Below are 19417 nucleotides of genomic sequence, written 5' to 3'. Positions count from 1 at the left end.
AAGTTATTTTATCAGACCTGAAAAAAGAAACCCCACACAACTCAGACATGAGGATCGATGTGTATGTGAATATACATTATTAACCTTTCTGTCTTAATTGTAAAATCATTCTTATTTGTGTAGCAGATTTAAATCCACAGAATCTGTACCAAATGCTTTAAAATCAGGTAGATTTACACCACATTTACAAAAGACATGAAGAGTGACCTGTATTTTTGTACTAATTTAAATTAGAGCTTTTGTTTTATCCCATAGTTGTGAAATACAGGCTTAACAGTGAAACAGTTGGTGATACACTTCATACCTAATTGCATAAACATTGCTCTCTCCTACATAAGCTCCATTATAAGTTAAAAGAATTGGTATTAGTACTTGTTAAATGCAGTACTGGCCTGTGTAGTGATCGTGTGTGTCATACACACACACACACGACTAATCATCCTCTTTGAGACTGATTGATTTATTGATTGACTTATGTTATTATTGTGCAATAGCATGTCAAAATGCTCCTAACTGCTGATATTTGTCCGCCTAACCTGCTTACATCTCCTTGTTTATGTGAAAAAATAATTTCTGCATTTTAAACAGCTCGAATCGCATAACAAAGCAGTGACATCATTTCAGAGAAACTGAGCCTTTGGTCACGTGATATTCTAAAAACAGACACAGGCTTTATTTGGACATGCAACTTTACTGGCCCTTTACAGGACTCAGGCTTCAGTGTCAGACGTAACATCACTAGTCCTGTATTTACTTCTTATTGGATCAGCACCAGTCACATGTCACCGCACTTTGGGGCCCTAAAGGTAGGAGGGGCCTATTGAAAATGTCTGATCAAAGTAGCTCCCCCTCTACCTTACACTATATGCTGATATTCACAGTATTACGGTAAACACCATTACAAGAGATCCACTATATGTTTAAGCCATGATTTTATTTTGTGAACCAAACTGGACAAATTTCCTGAAACACTTTGCTGGAAAAGAGAAATGCTTATACTTCTAAGAGTCACTAGAGGGAACCAAAGGACAACCAAAAACAGCTTCTTCAAAACACACAACAGTCTCAATCTATTGTAATCTAGAGTTTTAGCTTATTACCTGCAGCTGTCTGCTGTGTTTTTTAAAGAAAACAGAAAAATACAAACAGTATTTATAAAATATGAACATATTTTTCTAGTCTATGAACATGTTAATTTCCCCAACCATGATGTGGTTAGCACACAACCCTGACTAGCCGGTAACAAATTAATAGTTAATGTGTGAGTAAATTTCATTGATAACACATTTAAAACCAAAGTGATTTTATAATTCTGTCTAGAAAATATAAAAAGAGAATATACATATTCAGTCTGTATATGAAATAACCCAAGAGCACCCAATCCTCCAATCACAGTTCCAGAAATTAGAGGTCTAAAAACACAGAGACAGCAAAGGTTCGTCTTCAGCTGAGTCTGAAACTGTTATCTGAGGTCGGTTGGGAGGTGATTGAAGAGACTGTGGAACAATAGCAACAACACCGACTTTTGAAATGAGCTTAAACATCAGGATGATCACAAGTGATTAAGAAGGCCTTAATGATCTGGAGGGAAAATACAGACATACTATTTCTACCACATATGCAGGTTTGACACCATTTAGGCTTTAAACACAAACAGCGTCTTAATACTGAATTCTATCATTCACAGGGAGCTAGTGCAAGCCTGCTGACACTGTACTAATGTGATCTCTTCTCTCAGTCAATGTAAATTGATAAAAGATTAATGAGTAACTCTGGTATACAGTGTGTAACAATAGTCCAATTGAAATCAAACAAAGCTATGCATGAGCCTTTCCAGATCAGAAGACCAATCACAGAGCACAGCACTAAAACATTAAATCAAACCTTAAAGAGTATCTGCATCATTATTCAGGGTGAGTTTGATACTAAGAGTGTGTTAATGGGTCATATAGTTCTTTGTGACTTTCATGCTTCTGCTGTGTTAATCAGAGATGAGCAGACCAGTAAGAATAAATAAATCTACAGTCAAACTTTTGTGAACCTGCTCTGGAAGTATTTCAACAAAAGCAACATAGAGTAAAAATGAGGCATGACACTCCCTCTGTCTTTGTAACATCATCAATCTCCTGGTCCAGTCCCTGTTAAGCCTGTGTAGGCAGGATCATCACTGTCACAGGAGGCATTTCATGGAGTCCAGAAAGGAAAGTTTGATTTATTCTATTTAAAGAATTAAACAATTAACAGCTGCCAATCATTAGGTTATTAGGTCATTGATTATTGATTATTGGCTCTGGATAAATATAAAGACACCATGAGGAGAGTGGAGATAAAGTATGGACAGAACACCACCAGGTACCGGAGCAGGGTCAGCGCGAGCTGTGAGTGTGTTGAGGCAGAGGGCGGAGCTCCAGATGTGGGCTGGACTGAAACTGTGCTCAAGGAAGAGATGGGTGGTTTTAAGGTAGGAACTGGAGCTTTGATTGCAGGTCTACCTATAGAGAGAATCCCATCTGTTCAGGTGAATACATAAATAAAATAAATGGTGAAATCAGAGTGAAGCTCCTCACCTGTGACAGTGATCCAGCTGGATGGAGACTCTCCATGACCGCTGATGTCACACTTGTAGAGGCCTTCATCAGACCTGGAAACATGCTGGATGGTCATGTGACCTGTAGGCTGCTTCCTGATGAGGGAGCCATCTTTATAGAAAGCAGCTGGGAGGTTGGAGGGAGTGGTCTTTGTTTTACAGAGCAGAGTGACGTCATCTCCCTCCATCACAGGGAGGACAGGACTCTGCAGGATCACTGATCCACCTCAACACAGAGACAAACTACAGCATTTCATCCATTTACACACAGCTTCATCAACACTAACTCCAAACACTCAGCTTACCAGCGACTGTCAGGTTAACCATGTTACTGATGGGACCCTCTCTGGACTCACACCAGTAAACTCCACTGTCCAATGGAAAGACATAACTGATGTTACAGGAGGAACGAGCTGGTATTCCCCACCGAACTCCACACTGGGTCCTCTGTTGTTTTCTTGTGTTTCTTGTCAGATTCCATCTCGTAGAGCTGTCGTCCTCCTCACAGGTCAGAGATACAAAGTCACCTTCGAAGAACTTAGATCGGTTGGGGCTGACAGTCAGATGAGCTGTGAGGGAGAGGAGAATACATCCTCCATATTTCTTAACAATTGTAAACCTTTTAAAACCACTAACCACTGTGATTGGCTACTTCTCTGTATGACAGCTTGTGACCCCTAGCAGTTTGTGGGTAGCACCATTCCTAAATTGTCAATTATTGACTTGGATTGACATTTCATTTATGGTTTTCCAGATTGGTTTGCTGCTTTTTGGAACATCTGACATTCCCACTCAGTTGATTTAATGGGAGAGCATTGGAGCTCTGTCTCCACTGGCTTGGTTAACTTAAGTTTCATTTATATAGCTTCAAAACACAACAGCGGTTGCCTCAATGCACTCGGGTGCCTTTCTACTCCGCTGCACAATTTCCAACTTTCCAGCTCAATTTCTCTGCCTACCAAATCAATATAAGTCCATTTCTCCGTCTTTACAATCTAGCTGCTGGAAGAAGATGCAGAAAGTTATCAAAAAAATAAAATAAAATAAAATACTGACTAAATTTCAAATTATACGCCAATGGTACATGTTGTCATGTTACTGTGTTATATGCGACCATGGATTGTATCATACACGTGTTTATATGTAGTAACTATGTTTATTTTTTAAAATTTACTAAAATGAACTTAACAGTTAAGTTAACAGTTATGTGTTTGTCAAGCACATGCTGCTTTCACTGTGACAAAACAACAATCAAGATGTCAGGGACTGTATTCTGCTAATGTGAATGTAGTGTTTTCAGTGGAAGAAACATGTCATCATATGATAAAACAGTAAATTCTTCAGTGAAAGCTGAGTCAGCTGGTTAACCCAGTCTTATATATGTAACCCGGGTTAAAAAGATGCATAAATAGGAAAAGATAAGTGAAATCTGAGAATATAAATATCAAAGAGTTAATTTATTTAAATTTTCTTGTATATTTAAAAAGGTAAAAGTTCATGTAAAATGATTAAAAACATGTTTGCATTGTTTAAAATAAGTTTTCTTTCTTTTCTTGTGAATTGTTTGTGAGAACTGTAATTTCCTACGGGGATAAGGTCTGTGAAGGTAACACAGGGAGGAAAAGGGAAAAAGAGACGAGAGCGCGAGAAGAGAGGGCGGTGGTGCGTGAGTTACACGGAGCATCCGGAGAAGTTAGCTTGTTTTTATGTACTAGTAGTAAGTGTGTTTTGACTTTTCGGACAGATAAGTCACAGTGTCGGTAAGCTAGTGACATAACACGTAAAGTTTCAGCGTGAGTCTGCTGGACTGTGTGCTTTGTTTCTTGCGGCTGTGCCTGCATTAAGTTAAAGTGAGGCTAACCCAGCCGTTCGCTAATAAGGACTACTGTAGGCTGCCGTTTCGCTGTAGTTGTGGAACGTAACAAGCTGCAGAGGATCGTTACCGAACTGGATAACGACGGACACACCCCAGATAGTCACTCTGAGTGCCCGCGTCACTCAGAGTACCTCTGGCAACGTGGGAAGCTAAAACAGGTAGCTTGTGGAGCACGTGGAGATCACGGACCTTCCTCATCTTTGTGCTACTGCATTCAGAGCGGAGTGTTTCTGACGGAGCTGAAGACAACTTGTTACCTGGATTAATCTGGTGGGAATTGCACGTCTCACAAGGTACTGAGTTTATTTATTTATTTTTTGCTCGTTGAGTGAAGAACTTCCGGTTGGGAGATCGTTTTGGATTTATACTGGAGCAATACAGGCCTGCAACGTAGGGTTTATCTCTGCCGGCTTTAGGTTTAGTTTGGGACTATAATTGTTTTATCACTGGTGGTTTACACTGTATGTGTGGAGATTCTGTGTACAGTGGGTAAATTGCTGTGTGTGTTTTTGGTTTGCCTGAATACTGAAATCTGCCATTTTATTATTTTCTTGTTTTCATTGTTTGGTAAATTAAAGGAGGGTTGCAATGCTCTACTTTACATGGTGTATGACATGATTTACTGCACTATAGACACTAGTGTTAATTTTCGCGTGTAGTGCTACTGTTAAGGAATAAGCTTCATTGATCCCAGAAACAAAAGAGAAGTTAATTTAAAACATCGTACGAGAGTACACTAGAAAAAGAACCCAAAGCCCATTTATTTAATGGCATTGAGTAAATGAGGGCTACATATATATTATATTTGGGGCGATTGTGGCTCAAAGAGTTGGCAGTTCGTCTTGTAACCAGAAGGTTGCCGGTTTGAGCCCCGGCTCAGACAGTCTCGGTCGTTGTGTCCTTGGGCAAGACACAACACCTACTGGTGTTGGCCAGAGGGACCGATAGCGCGATATGGCAGCCTCTCTTCTGTCAGTCTGCCCCAGGGCAGCTGTGGCTACAACTGTAGCTGCCTCCACCAGTGTGTGAGAGTGAATGAATCAATCCATTATTATAAGCATATTTGCATAATAGCTGAAACTAGCACCACTGCCTAAGAAAGAGCTCAGTTTCATGATTGTTAATATGCAAATCTGGATGCATCAAAACAAACACAGTCCTTCCAAGAATATCATCTTTTTTGCAAAAAAGGCTCTGGATGTTAAGGGGTTAAAGTTGTACTGTCTGAGTGTGACATGAAAGTGGGACAGGATGTGATGTCTCTGAGTTTCACCACAACATGCAACAGTAACGTGTTTCTGCTGGCCTGCAGTATATTGCACTTGAAATATGCCCACAAATTCTTCCATTCATGTCACTACTCTTTTCTGGATCCCATTACTTTGAAAAATGAAAAGGTGAAAAAGATCTAACAATAATGCATTTTCATATGGAGTTAACTGCAGGCAAGATACAATCTGATCTATCCCACCAATGAAAAGCCTCTATGAGCTCTCCTGAAGCACTTTACAGACTTTTCTTTTATTAGAGCTGCTGAGTTTCCAACTTTGACAGAAGTTTACTGACCTTGGTTTGTTGTGCAGATCAGTAATAAGGTCACAACTAAAGAGAAATGATACTCAGGTTAGTTCCAGGTTTTAGACTCAGGAAGGCATGCACAAAGCATTAAAAGCATGTTTAAAGTCACTAAACTCCACTTTTAAATCTTTTAACTCCACAGTATCGCAGGTCAAATGCAGTGAAAAAGTTCTTTGTTTGGCCTTTGACAGCTCGTCATGAACCTATTTCTATTTCACAGCAAATGTGTTTTGAAAGTCATCTTTCAAAACTGGAAACACAGTAAAAGCAATCTTAGCAGACAGAAGTGTTTTAATAACATGCTTTTTAAAAATAAATTTTATATTAAAAACATAAAATGAAGATAAAATGTAACTTGGTTAGAGTTTGTGGGGACCTTAATAAATATATATATATATATATATATATATATATATATATATATATATATATATATGTGCTATAGGGGTACCAGAATGTTTTAAATGAAAGTAAATGTTATTGGAAACAAACTCAGTTATTATAACTGGTACCCTAAATGAGACAACAGAACTGCAATGCAGATGTCAGCTAGTCTAGTATTAATTCAAAATGCTGTACTTCCAGAGCAGCCACAGCAGAGTTCTCTTTCTCTTGGTGATTGAAACTTTGATCATAGTCAAACGTCATAGTCACATCTCATTAGACACGCCTCCTTCCTGATTCTGTGAGACACTGTGGTTTGGCTTTGCCCCCCTATAGCTTTAAAGAAATGTTTCTTTTTTCATAAGTCTATAAAGTGAGGCAATGAGAAATGCTTCTTTGTTTTACGAGCCAGAAAGACCCAAACTACACTTGTCATGATAATCCTTGATTTAATATTTATCCTAAAGTTTAAACTAAAAACAAATACACTACATGTTTTGTTTCCACTGTGACATCAGTTCAGCTAAGAGGAAATGAGATGGAGGTGCTTTTTAACCTGAGCTTCTCTCTGCTTTAACCACTAAAATGTGGTGAGACAAAAAAAGGGTACAGCTTGTCTGGTTCAAACTGGTTTCAACCGTTTTGCTCAGCTGACCCACATTAAACATCCTTTTTCTGCCTATTGTCACCAACCAGGCCGCATGGTATCATTCAAAAAGCTATTTATTTTAAATGAAGAAATAAAACAGAAGCCTTACACAAACCATAGATTTTGTGGTCAGTACAAACAGTAGTGTAGATTTGTGCATGGGTGGAATAATGGCGTACGCAACATTGTTCAGTGCTAACCCAAACCAAACACAAAAAAAAGGAAAAAAAAACACAGGGTAAAGCACTGGCATGCTAGGCCCAGTTCTGGATATTGTCACTAATTGGAAATGAGCTACTGTACTCCTCCTCCAGCGCCTGCAAACGAGGCACAAAACAGACAAACAGACCGACAGAAAGTGAGTTGTCACACACAGTGATGGGGAGTAGCGTAATACATGTACCGCTGTTATGTATTTAAAATGCACAATATGAGTAACTGCATTCCGTTACACTTACCATCTAAAAAGGATTTAGAATACCAGCGTGGGTTGTCACACTATCTGGAGGAAGCTGAAGTACCTGAGATAAACGCAAGCAGGAATAGGTTGAATGCGTGAGATGGCACTGTAAGTCACCGATTAAGCACATCTAATAAAAGTAAAAATGATTTAAGATAAAGATGCTCATCCTCCTGCTCATCTGTGGGAACATCAGTGGTTTCCCAGGCCATCCAAGAGACATAATCTCTTATTTTTTATATTTTTAAATGTTACCACTGTTTAATTTACACAATATTTTGTATTATTTCACTTGAAATCTGTAAAATTTTTATAAAAGCTTTATATGTAATCTGGTGTAGTGGAAGCATCAGTTTCACACAAACTAACAGATGGAGAAGTTGGAGGGTTTTTTTTTTTAGTTTTTCCTGAACAGGCCCACCTCCCTGGTGGATTTTCATTGTTTAGGGTTTTTGGGATATCCCGTCTAACACATGACTAATTAATGTGAAAGCCTCTGTTAAAATCTGACAAGAGCGATGTTTTTACTATTCATCATGTGGTGTGCTAAGCCAAATGTGAATTGTGCTAACATGTGAGATTTTCAATTATTTTGAGCAAAGTATTTCAAAACATTACTCTAATACAGGGGTGGGGGACTCTAGCCCCCGAGGGCCGGTGTCCTGCAGGTTTTAGATGTGTCCTTGATCCAACACAGCTGATTTAAATGGTTAAATTACGTCCTCAACATGTCTTGAAGTTCTCCAGAGGCCTGGTAATGAACTAATCATTTGATTCAGGTGTGGTGACGCAGACTGATATCTAAAATCTGCAAGACACCAGTCCTTAAGGCTTGGAGCTCCCCACCCCTGCTCTAATAGAACTACACAAAGTAAAAAAAACAAACAAACAATCATATTAAATTTTAAACTTGATTTGTTGCGCTTTGGTCTTTTTGTGGCAAATTAATGAAACTCAAACCTTACCTGTAGCGAAGTGGAGACAGTCACCAAATCTGAACAAAACAGATTTTTCTTTAAGATAATTTAAGTGCTGTGGTTTAAAGAAACTATCAATCTAAAGTATTTATCTTCTGTCTCCTGTAGCAGGCATAAGAATTCAATTCAATTCAATTTTATTTATAAAGCGCCAAATCACAACACAAGTCGCCTCAAGGCGCTTCATAGATACAGAGAAAAACCCAACAATCATATGACCCCTATGAGCAAGCACTTTGGCGACAGTGGGAAGGAAAAACTCCCTTTTAACAGGAAGAACCAGGCTCAGGGAGGGGCGGCCATCTGCTGCGACCGGTTGGGGTGAGAGAAGGAAGACAGGATAAAGACATGCTGTGGAAGAGAGACAGAGGTTAATAACAGATATGATTCAATGCAGAGAGGTCTGTTAATACATAGTGAGTGAGAAAGGTGACTGGAAAGGAAAAACTCAATGCAGCATGGGAATCCTCCAGCAGCCTATGTCCATTGCAGCATAACTAAGGGAGGATTCAGGGTCACCTGGTCCAGCCCTAACTATATGCTTTAGCAAAAAGGAAAGTTTTAAGCCTAATCTTAAAAGTAGAGATAGTGTCTGTCTCCCGAATCCAAACTGGAAGCTGGTTCCACAGAAGAGGGGCCTGAAAACTGAAGGCTCTGCCTCCCATTCTACTTTTAAATACTCTAGGAACAACAAGTAGGCCTGCAGAGCGAGAGCGAAGTGCTCTAATAGGGTGATATGGTACTACAAGGTCATTAAGATAAGATGGGGCCTGATTATTTAAGACCTTGTATGTGAGGAGCAGGATTTTGAATTCAATTCTGGATTTAACAGGAAGCCAATGAAGGGAAGCCAAAACAGGAGAAATATGCTCTCTTTCTAGTCCCTGTCAGGACTCTTGCTGCAGCATTTTGGATTAGCTGAAGGCTTTTCAGCGAGTTTTTTGGACATCCTGATAATAATGAATTACAGTAGTCCAGCCTGGAAGTAATAAATGCATGAACTAGTTTTTCAGCGTCACTCTGAGACAGGATATTTCTAATTTTAGAGATGTTGCGCAAATGGAAGAACGCAATCTTACATATTTGTTTAATATGTGCATTGAAGGACATGTCCTGGTCAAAAATGACTCCAAGGTTCCTCACAGCGTTACTGGAGGCCAAGGTAATGCCATCCAGAGTAAGAATCTGGTTAGATACCATATTTCTAAGCTTTTCAGGGCCGAGTACAATAACCTCAGTTTTATCTGAATTAAGAAGCAGAAAGTTAGCGGCCATCCAGGTCTTTATGTCTTTAAGACATTCCTGCAGTTTAACTAATTGGTGTGTGTTATCTGGCTTCATGGACAGATAGAGGTGGGTGTCATCTGCATAGCAGTGAAAATGTATGCTATGTCTTCTAATGATGCTGCCTAAGGGAAGCATGTATAATGTAAACAGAATTGGTCCTAGCACTGAACCTTGTGGAACTCCATAATTAACCTCAGTGTGTGAAGAGGACTCTCCATTTACATGAACAAATTGGAGTCTATTAGATAGATATGATACAAACCACTGCAGCACAGTACCTGTAATACCTACAGCATGTTCTAATCGCTCTAATAGGATATTATGGTCAACAGTATCGAACACTGCACTAAGGTCTAGCAGGACAAGCACAGAGATGAGTCCACTGTCAGAGGCCATAAGAAGATCATTTGTAACCTTCACTAAAGCTGTTTCTGTGCTGTGATGAGCTCTGAAACCTGACTGAAACTCTTCAAATAAGCCATTCCTCTGCAGATGATCTGTTAGCTGTTTGACAACTACTCTTTCAAGGATTTTTGATATGAAAGGAAGGTTGGAGATTGGCCTATAATTAGCTAAGACTGCTGGGTCTAGAGATGGCTTTTTGAGTAAAGGTTTAACTACAGCCAGCTTGAAGGCCTGTGGTACATAGCCAATTATTAGAGATAGGTCTGTCTCATCTTATTGAATTTGCCACAACTAAGAACCAGCAAATTCAGATCCTAGTTTATCTTAATCGTGCTGTGAACACAGTTGTGCTGAAGCATCTGACCTTTTAGTTTCTTCTCTAAAACCTGGTTGCGTATTTTCAGGTTAATGTAAACAGAGGGCCACCTGTTTGGAGGTTTTGGGAAATGTTGTTGTTGTTGGGTTTATGTTTTATTATTGTCATTTATGCTTAGAAATTTATAATAATTTATACTTATAAGTATATATTTGTTTGTAGATTGATAGAGGTTTGATCCTTAGCAGTCTGCAAAGACTCTGTGTGCCAGAGTGTTCTGGCAAACACACACATCCTAAGGTCATGAGAGAGGTCATACCGTCTCTTTCTAATTTATACTTTAGGAGGACACCTACTCTGTATATGCTTAAAACAAATCATCCTAGGTGAACTTCAACGCCTTTGTTCCTCTTTTGTTAAGACATAGAAAAAAGTAACCACACAAAAATACTGCATAAGGAAACTGTAATGGAGGAGGTCACTGTAAGAGGGATGGACTTGACCTCCTGACTATGACTGATGTAGATGATAAGGTGCTGACTCTATGAATCCACAATCTCAACAGGGTTGTCCGATAAGAACAGATGGCGTATCCACAAAATCCACTGCCACTCAGGTATCTGTCGTTCACTCATTTATTTAGCAAGAATCCGAAGCACACATCCATAATGTGAGTGAGGGGATTTAACAGGCTGTAAAATGCTATATGCCGTGTGGTGAGTGATGGTGTGGTTTCTGTTGGAAAGAACATAAAAGTCTTCCATAATTATGTGAACAGAGTGAATTAAATGTGTAATACAACAATACAAACAATACTGGATAGTGGAACATTCAAGCAAAATAAGGGAGTGTCAACAAATGCTAATTTTACTATTTACATAAATCCTAACTAGGCACTTTACATTAGAGCTAACATGGGAAATTAGTGACGGTCCCTTAATGACCGCACGGCAGAGGCTGCTTCGCAGTAAACGGCAGTAACAATCGGTAAACAAAGTGTGCGCCAAGGATTAAACAAGGGAGGATAATGGCCGCAGCAAAGAACAAACACGATAAAACACAGAAACTTACAGTCTCATGGACGCACACCGCTAACAGCATTAGAGGAATGAAAATCCACACGGTGAGTAAAACTGCTGACTCTTCCCACCTGCAGCTCCGACCGAACTCTCTGCGTCGACGTGTGCGTAATGATGAGGTAGAATTGTGTCTTCTGATTGGTGAAGAGAATGGGTTGCCTCACCGCTCATTGGCTAAACGGCAGCCGTATGCTGATATCTTACTCCGCAGATGTGGCTCCGTTCGTGAGTTCTGCGAACTGGCTGGCCTTTTGTACAGAAACGCTTGACATATATACATATAGTGTATAAACTCAAAATGCACATTTCACTTAAAAATTAAGATGTGAAAATGTGAACAAATCAACTGTTAGAGATATTCATCTCCTGTTGAAAACCAAACAAAAAAGAAATAAGTCTTCTCATCAGGCATTGATGCTTCTTTCCTGTATGACACAAAAAATAGGAGACAGACATTTGCTTGTTTTTTAAGTTAATTCATAATAATAATAATAATAATAATGCATTTTATTTGAAGGCGCCTTTCAGAAACCCAAGGTCACCTTACAAAAAACAAAATTAATAAAAGGAACAGTAGTCATAAAATACATAAAATAAGTTAAAATTACAAAACAGAGCTTGACAACAGATTAAATCAGCATTAAAGCGAATAAGCCAGTTTAAACAGATGTGTTTTGAGCTGTGTCTTAAATACGGAAAGGGAGTCAATATTTCTTAGTGCAGGAGGAAGAGAGTTTCAGAGCCGAGGAGCAGCGCGACTGAAAGCTCTGCTCCCCATAGTAATAAGGTGGGAGGATGGAACAGTAAGATGAATAGCAGATGATGATCTGAGAAGGCGGGAAACAGTGGTGATATGGAGCAGGTCACACAAATATGAAGGAGCAGATTTATGGATACACTTGTATGTAAGAAGTAAGATTTTAAAATTTATCCTGGCTTCTACGGGCAACCAGTGAAGCTGCTGAAGAACTGGGGTAATGAGCTCTTGACGGAGTGCAAGTTATGACCCGAGCTGCAGAATTTTGAAGAAGTTGGAGTTTATGAAGTTTTATTTCCAATAAAACTAACTGTAAGATGTTTAATTACATTGCTGTTTGCATTATTGTTGTCCTAAATGATCACCTTTTAAGTGTTTGTGCTAATAACTCCTGAAGAACAGCACTGACTGGGAGAGGCTTTGAATATATCATTTATGCAACTCCAAAAAATAGCTTGGAGTCTGTCACTATAAGACAGATGAGAACAGCACAGGGATAAACCCTGCACGTCTGACAGCAGGTGTGTCACTCCTGTTTTCCATGTGGAGAGAGCGTTTACACTAATCTGTCTTTGGTGGCTTTTTTGCACCAACTGTGACATTCACTAGTAGAACTGACACACAAAGTGAAACAACAGTTACACTACACACTAACTACACAAGACAACACACCAACTTGAGACTCCAAACACGGTAAACGTCACAAATCAATCACCTATCAAAACTCGCTCTTTCTTTCACTCACTCACTCTCTCTCGCTGGGGTCACTCCTAAAACTTCCCCCTCTTCCTAAACATCCAAATGCCACATTTTGCCATATAATTTTTTGATTGGTCGAAATGGTACATTTTTCCACCAATAGGAAAGGAGTGTTTTATTTTCTTTTTATAACTCCAAAGCTGAGAGTGTTTGCTAGTGCTGTCCGTAGAAAACACAGTTTTTACTGTTTCTTCCCGCTGTAAACACCACTGTTTTATTCAGAAAAAAAACATTGCCTGTATTTTTTATTGTAACTCTGGTTTTACGTGGCCTATCAACACAATTTAAGATTTAAGAACTAGTGTGTGTGTGTGTGTGTGTGTGTGTGTGTATATATGTGTATATATATATATATATATATATATATATATATATATATATATATATATATATATATATATATATATATATATATATATATATATATAAAAATTAGTTTGAAGGCAGCACTTTAGACCCAAGTTGAAAGTGAGACATCTCTGGGTCCATCAACCCCAGAGGGTTAATCAGAAAGCCTTGAGTTAGCTAGTTATGAAACTGTTAGGTTTATCTAAGTAAAACCCTTTGCTGGAACAAAGAGACAATTCACTACAATTAGCAAAAGCAAGACACAAGACACCAGAGCTCTTTGTTTGATCTCATGCACGAGGGAGATGACCAGACCAAGCGCTGTTCCTGCCACTTGAACCCCAGTCACTCTCAGTTAGCTCCCCCGTAGCACTGCTCTTTATTGTGGCTACATGAATATGCATAGTCTCATTAACATGTGACATCTCAAACAGGCATATATGTGAACAAAAAGTACCCGTCTGTGTGTGTGTGTGTGTGTGTGTGTGTGTGTCAAGATATGACCCTGTGAACGACTCCCAAAGCTGGTGCCATGAGTCCAGCTTTCCACCTAAACAAAATGCTCTTTTACTCAAACAGATATAGATGCGTTTGCCATACCATACATCAGAAAGAGAAGATACAAACTCTCTCATGACCCTAGGAGGTGTGTGAGGAGAGGAGTGAACGTACTTTTCACGGTACACAGGGTTGTTGCAGACCTCCTAGGATGAGACATTCTTTCAATCTACAAATGATTGTCATTTATGCTTAGAAATATATAATCCAAAAATATAGCCCTGACAGTAATGGGCTAATATTTAAAGCTTTCACTTGAATAAAGTAACTCATATTACTGCTACTGCTATGTAATATTAGCTAAGTTCACAGCATATTCCACAAATCTCCATGCCATCCTGCATCACACTCAGCGCATTTCAATCATTTCTCCAGCGGGTTTGATAGCTAGCAAAATAATAATCATAATTTAAAAAAATAGCATGTGTAACGTGCACGTATTAGAAAATTATTTACTAGGACTCACCTATCATGTGACTGGATAGTGCAAACTCCGCCATTGTCATTTTCCATCAAACACTCATTAAAACAGCAACCTACAGGTATGTTAGCGCACTCATCGCTGACTGTTAGGGGGAAGGGCGGGGTCACACGTTGAAACAGGCAGAGGCACAAGTCAGCCCAGGCAGAGAAATTTAGCTTTTACATTTTGCGACTCATTTTATTCTGATAAGAAAACTATTCAATCGGATAGTTATTTGTGGTGAATGAAATACAGCTACACTTTCAAGCACTTTTAAACACCACATCTGAAATTCAAACTTTTCAAACCTTGAAAAGACAGTATTAAAATTCAATTTAAATGTCAGGCACTTTTCAAAACTGATGTGTAGAAAAATAGATATGAAAAAGCTAGATAGGTGTTGCATGCATGCATCTGTGTGGTCTTCAGCTCACAAACACTCGTGCTAAACAACTGAGGGCTCCGAGTATGCTTTTCTGCTTTGCAGGTGCTGCAGCAGCACTGACAACAGCCCACTTGACTGTTAGACCACAGCCAGTTCGAAAGTACAGGTGGCCCCTGTGTGTTGTTGTCAAAACAAAAGTGAAGACAAAAAACGCAAAAAGTAACAGCCCGGAAACTGGACTTCAAGCATTTATTGAATACCACGAAGACAAATACAGGAGTTAAATAAATAAAAGTCTCTACAAAGTGTTTGAAATTTCCTCAATAACTTCAGACCTCAAAAACTCAATAACTTCTAAAATTCTACATTTTTAATATGAAGTAGGAGTCTTTTCTCCTTGTGGGTCAAAAGACCAAGTTTCTGTTTCTGTTAAATATGAAAGAAATGTTGTAAAAAGTTCTTAAATCAAACAGCTTAACTGTACAATCAGTTGATTTTAGGTGCAGTATATTTAATGGAGCCATGGAAAAATTAAATACGTTTTAAATACACATCAAATCTTTGGCTTTTTATTTCTTATTTTTTTTATTTCCCAAGTAGATTCATTGAAATTGAAAAACACGACTTTTTCAAGTCTTTTTCCTGTTTTTATGATAAATGTACGACTTTAATGTGAAACATTCAGAATTTTTTCTCTTGTTGTGTTTGTTTGAAGCTGCTTCCTGTTGGCTTCAGCTGTTTGGAGTTTCCATTTTCTAAACTTCTCGGTGCGCCTGCTCGCTGCTGAAGTCAAAGTAAACTTTATTGTCATCTCCGCTACATACAGTCCAGTATATAGAGAGACGAGACGACGAGGCTCCAGTTACAGCAGTGCAAGTAAACAAACAATATATATAAGAAGAGTAAGAAAATAAATATACACTTTAGGACTCGGGGTAAAGGATCAATAACAATTTAAAATTAATAATTTACAGTTTGATGATTTAAAGTCTCACACACAACCCGTCGAAAGGGGAGGGGGGCAGCTGCTTCCAAATAGAGCACATTTCATTTATAATGATGTAAATCCAAGCCCATTATGTATTTATGATTTGAATACTGGGTTGTGTGAAATCCCAGAAATAAACCCTAGACAAAGTGAATCTGTGAACTAAGGTGTAGGTCTATTAGGTTATGCTGTGGTGATCCTCAAGTTGAGGGATTTGTGTTCATAGACCTCAATACTTGATTTTTAGACCTTAATACTTGAAATGTGCAATTCACTTGTATTTTTATTTTTTATTCCTATTTATTCTATTTATCCCCTTCGTATATTTTATTTATATTGTCTCTGTATTTATATATGTGTGTGTGTGTGTGTGTATGTATATATATGTGTGTGTGTGTGTATGTATATATATATGTGTATGTGTGTATGTATATATATATATATATATATATATATATATATATATATATATATATATATATATATATATATATATATATATATATATATATATATATATATATATATATATATATATATATATATATAAATAAAATATTCTGCAACTCTGTAACTTCTGTCGGTGCTGTGCTTTTTTGGAAATCGAATTTCCCAGAGGAACCCACCCGAGGGATTAATAAAGTTCTATCTAATCTAATCTAATCTAATCATACTGGAGTGCAAAATTAAAACCAATGGAAGATAGACAAGAAAAGATCAAAGCCATCAGGTGCTCAGTTTAGAAAAAAGAGAAAAGCTTGGGTCCTGGCTGTTGTGTCGCCGGAGCAGTGGGCGGGTGGGTACAGGGGGGCTCAGCCCCAGTGCAGGGGACCTCTGGTGCATCGGCCCAACTCTCTAACTGGTGGGGAGGTTGTTATATCTTTGCAGGTGGTCTCCTCACTACAGGAGCTCACTCTGCAGGTGGGGGAGAGATATAAGAGAGGTGGAGAATGAACTCAACCTGGGTGTCTATTGTCTTGTGTAGGGATGGGTATCGAAAACCGGTTCTTGTTGAGAACCGGTTCCCACTGTTTCAATTCCTTGGAATCGTTTGCCATTTTTGCAAACGATTCCCTTATCGATTCCAGTCGCCCCGAATGACGTCACCACGTTGCGGAGCGTCATTTACCTGGCAGGAAACACGGCGCCTAAGCGGCTCAAACGCTCAAAAGTTTGATTATACTTTATGAGAACCGATGACAACAGGGCAACTTGCAAAGTAGATATTTCATTTAAGGGAGGAAACACTACGAATATGCAAAAGCATTTGCTCACAAAACACGCGATGACACGCGTTTTTAATTCCGCTCCGGACTCGTGACTCTCAACCCAGCAGCAGCGCTAACGTTTGCACGTCCTCTCCCGTTAATGCGGCAGGTAAATAATCAACTAACAGTGCATATTATGTTAGCGCAATCTGCCTTATTACAAGACCTGCCATTACTGTACATGTACATGTACTCTGTCTGTCTCTCTCATCATGGTCACCTAGGTGACCATGATGAGAGAGACAGACAGAGTCTGGCTCAGATGCTGGCAGTTCTCGCTGCAGTCTACCGGTAGCGTCTCCTTTCAGGCCAGGATAGACGAATGTCACCGAGCAGTGTCTAAGTTTGTGGTCAAAGGCTTGAACCCATTTGCCAGAGCAGATGCCCCCGATTTTTGGTAAGTGAATGTGTTTAATTGTGGGCAGGGACATTACTGGATATTCTTGTGTAATTGCCACAGAACAATTTATGTTATACTTTGTTATTGCTGCAGAAGAATGTTGCAGCTTTAAGGCAGGGATGACTCCTGGAGTTGCTTTCTCACTGCATATGCTTTATTTCACAATCAGATCGATTCGATAACAAAAACATACAGCAGCTCCTCTCCTACTCCTAGCCCTTCGCTGCGGTGGAAAAAAGAACGACTTCAATCCCCTTCAAGGAACATACGTACAAAATAGTTTTCCTGATACACCAATGGGGCGTTCAATGCCATCTTGTAAATATGAGTACTCTGGCAGAGTAACAGTTCAAATGAAAAATACACCAGAACAAACAAGCAAACAAAAAAAGAAGTGTGGGGTACCTTTGAACCAATGAACAAAGTATAACAATTTATACTTTTTAACATAACCTGACTCCGTCAATATGTGATATGTCTCACAAGAATATTTATTTTATTATTTTACATTTACAATTTTTTTTCCTGGGGACCCTGTGACACCCCATTGAAGAGTCGTAGGCTGGATCTCTCAAGATCTCACTGTTGGGTTTGTAAGGCCATGTTACTCCTAAATTTCTATCTTGTTCAAAGAGAAGATATAAAACAAAGTTCTAAGCTAATCGAGCTTAGTGTTCTCCTTTTTAAAAAAAAAAAAAAAAAGAATCGATAAGAGAATCGATAAAGAATCGAATCGTTAAACAGAATCGAAAATGGAATCGGAATCGTTAAAATCTTATCAATACCCATCCCTAGTCTTGTGTAGTTTGGGAGATGATTGGATGATGGGGTGGGTGCAGTTTTCTCTGGGGTGGAGTCGGGTGGGCTGCCCCGGACTCTGTGGGGCTGGGCGGTGCTGCTGCTGCGGACCCCGGTCCGGATGGGCCTGGGCCCCCTTGCCCTGGTGGGTTCCAGAGTGTGGGGGTGTCTACTGGGGTCAGCGGGGGAGCTGGCCCCAGGGAGGGGCCGCTTGCCCCTCCCTTTCTTTTTTTTTTTTTTTTTCAAGTCAAGTCAACTTTATTTGTCAATTCTGCCACATGTACAGGACATACACAGAATAGAAATTGCGTTACTCTCAAACCCTAGTGATTAGAAAAATGCAAATAAAATAATTAAAAAGTAAAAATTTAAATAAATACAATACAATTTTACGTATAACAAAAAAAAGCTATGCAATATACAATATACAATATTCAAGTAAGAAGGCATAGTGGTGCAAAATAGGCAAATAGTGCAAATGGGGATTTAGTAGTGTACGGTAAGAGATAGTGTAACAACAAAGGCTTATGAGGTCCAATGCTTAAGCAGTCCAATGCTCCACAAAGTGACTGGAGCAGGCCAGTGAGTGCGTCAGAGAGTGAGTGTGTGTGTGTGTGTGTGTGTGTGTGACAGAGTTCAGTGAGACCGTGGTGGAGAAGAGGGGAGAGGGGGGCAGAATCGGGAGGGAGTTTAGCTTCCTGACAGCCTGATGGATGAAGCTGTCCTTCAGTCTGCTGGTCCTGGCCTGGAGACTCCGCAGTCTCCTCCCTGACGGCAGCAGCTTGAAGAAGCTTTCCTCCCCATCCTCAGCTGCCTCCCTACTCCCGCTCTACCACACCCACCCACACACGCAGGGCTTGGGGTGCAGGTATGTCACCAGGGTGCAGAGGAGGCACTCCCCCTCTCTCCCCTTCTGGCCGCCTGTGCCTCAATTTTATTCTGCAACCTAGACATCCACATTACTCACACTCTCACATAACACATAAATATAGGGCCTTGGGGGTGGGCACGACAGCATCCAGAGGATGGTCGGTGTACTCCAACCCACCTCTGGCGCTGGTGCCCTACCCTCAATTTTAAATGCATTTAGACACT

General features: G+C 39.5%; 2 protein-coding genes and 1 long non-coding RNA gene across 3 annotated transcripts in view; all 3 read right to left on the bottom strand.

Moving 5' to 3' along the window:
* The window catches only part of LOC146578878 (Fc receptor-like protein 5), a 209377-nt gene that overhangs the window by 69862 nt on the left and 120098 nt on the right, over window positions 1-19417 (bottom strand). The gene's annotated exons all lie outside the window — the stretch shown is intronic.
* On the bottom strand, window positions 916-9721 carry LOC146578886 (Fc receptor-like protein 5). The gene is made up of 6 exons (XM_085269165.1): window positions 7533-9721; window positions 6625-7391; window positions 6030-6065; window positions 2893-3156; window positions 2568-2813; window positions 916-2492 (listed from the first exon to the last, which is right to left on the bottom strand). The coding sequence occupies exons 2-6, from the start codon at window positions 6674-6676 to the stop codon at window positions 2275-2277; spliced, it is 816 nt and encodes a 271-aa protein (XP_085125291.1). The 5' UTR covers window positions 6677-7391; window positions 7533-9721; the 3' UTR covers window positions 916-2274.
* On the bottom strand, window positions 11141-11926 carry LOC146578885 (uncharacterized). Its single transcript, XR_014891559.1, has 2 exons — window positions 11591-11926; window positions 11141-11254 (listed from the first exon to the last, which is right to left on the bottom strand). It is a non-coding gene; the product is annotated as an uncharacterized LOC146578885 (long non-coding RNA).

This window comes from Mchenga conophoros, linkage group LG3 (assembly GCF_057382185.1).
Source record: "Mchenga conophoros isolate Kocher_MC1m ecotype Shallow Benthic linkage group LG3, M_conophoros_male_GT1.1, whole genome shotgun sequence".
NCBI classification, from domain to species: domain Eukaryota; kingdom Metazoa; phylum Chordata; class Actinopteri; order Cichliformes; family Cichlidae; genus Mchenga; species Mchenga conophoros.
This window is presented reverse-complemented; position numbering and strand designations above follow the sequence as displayed.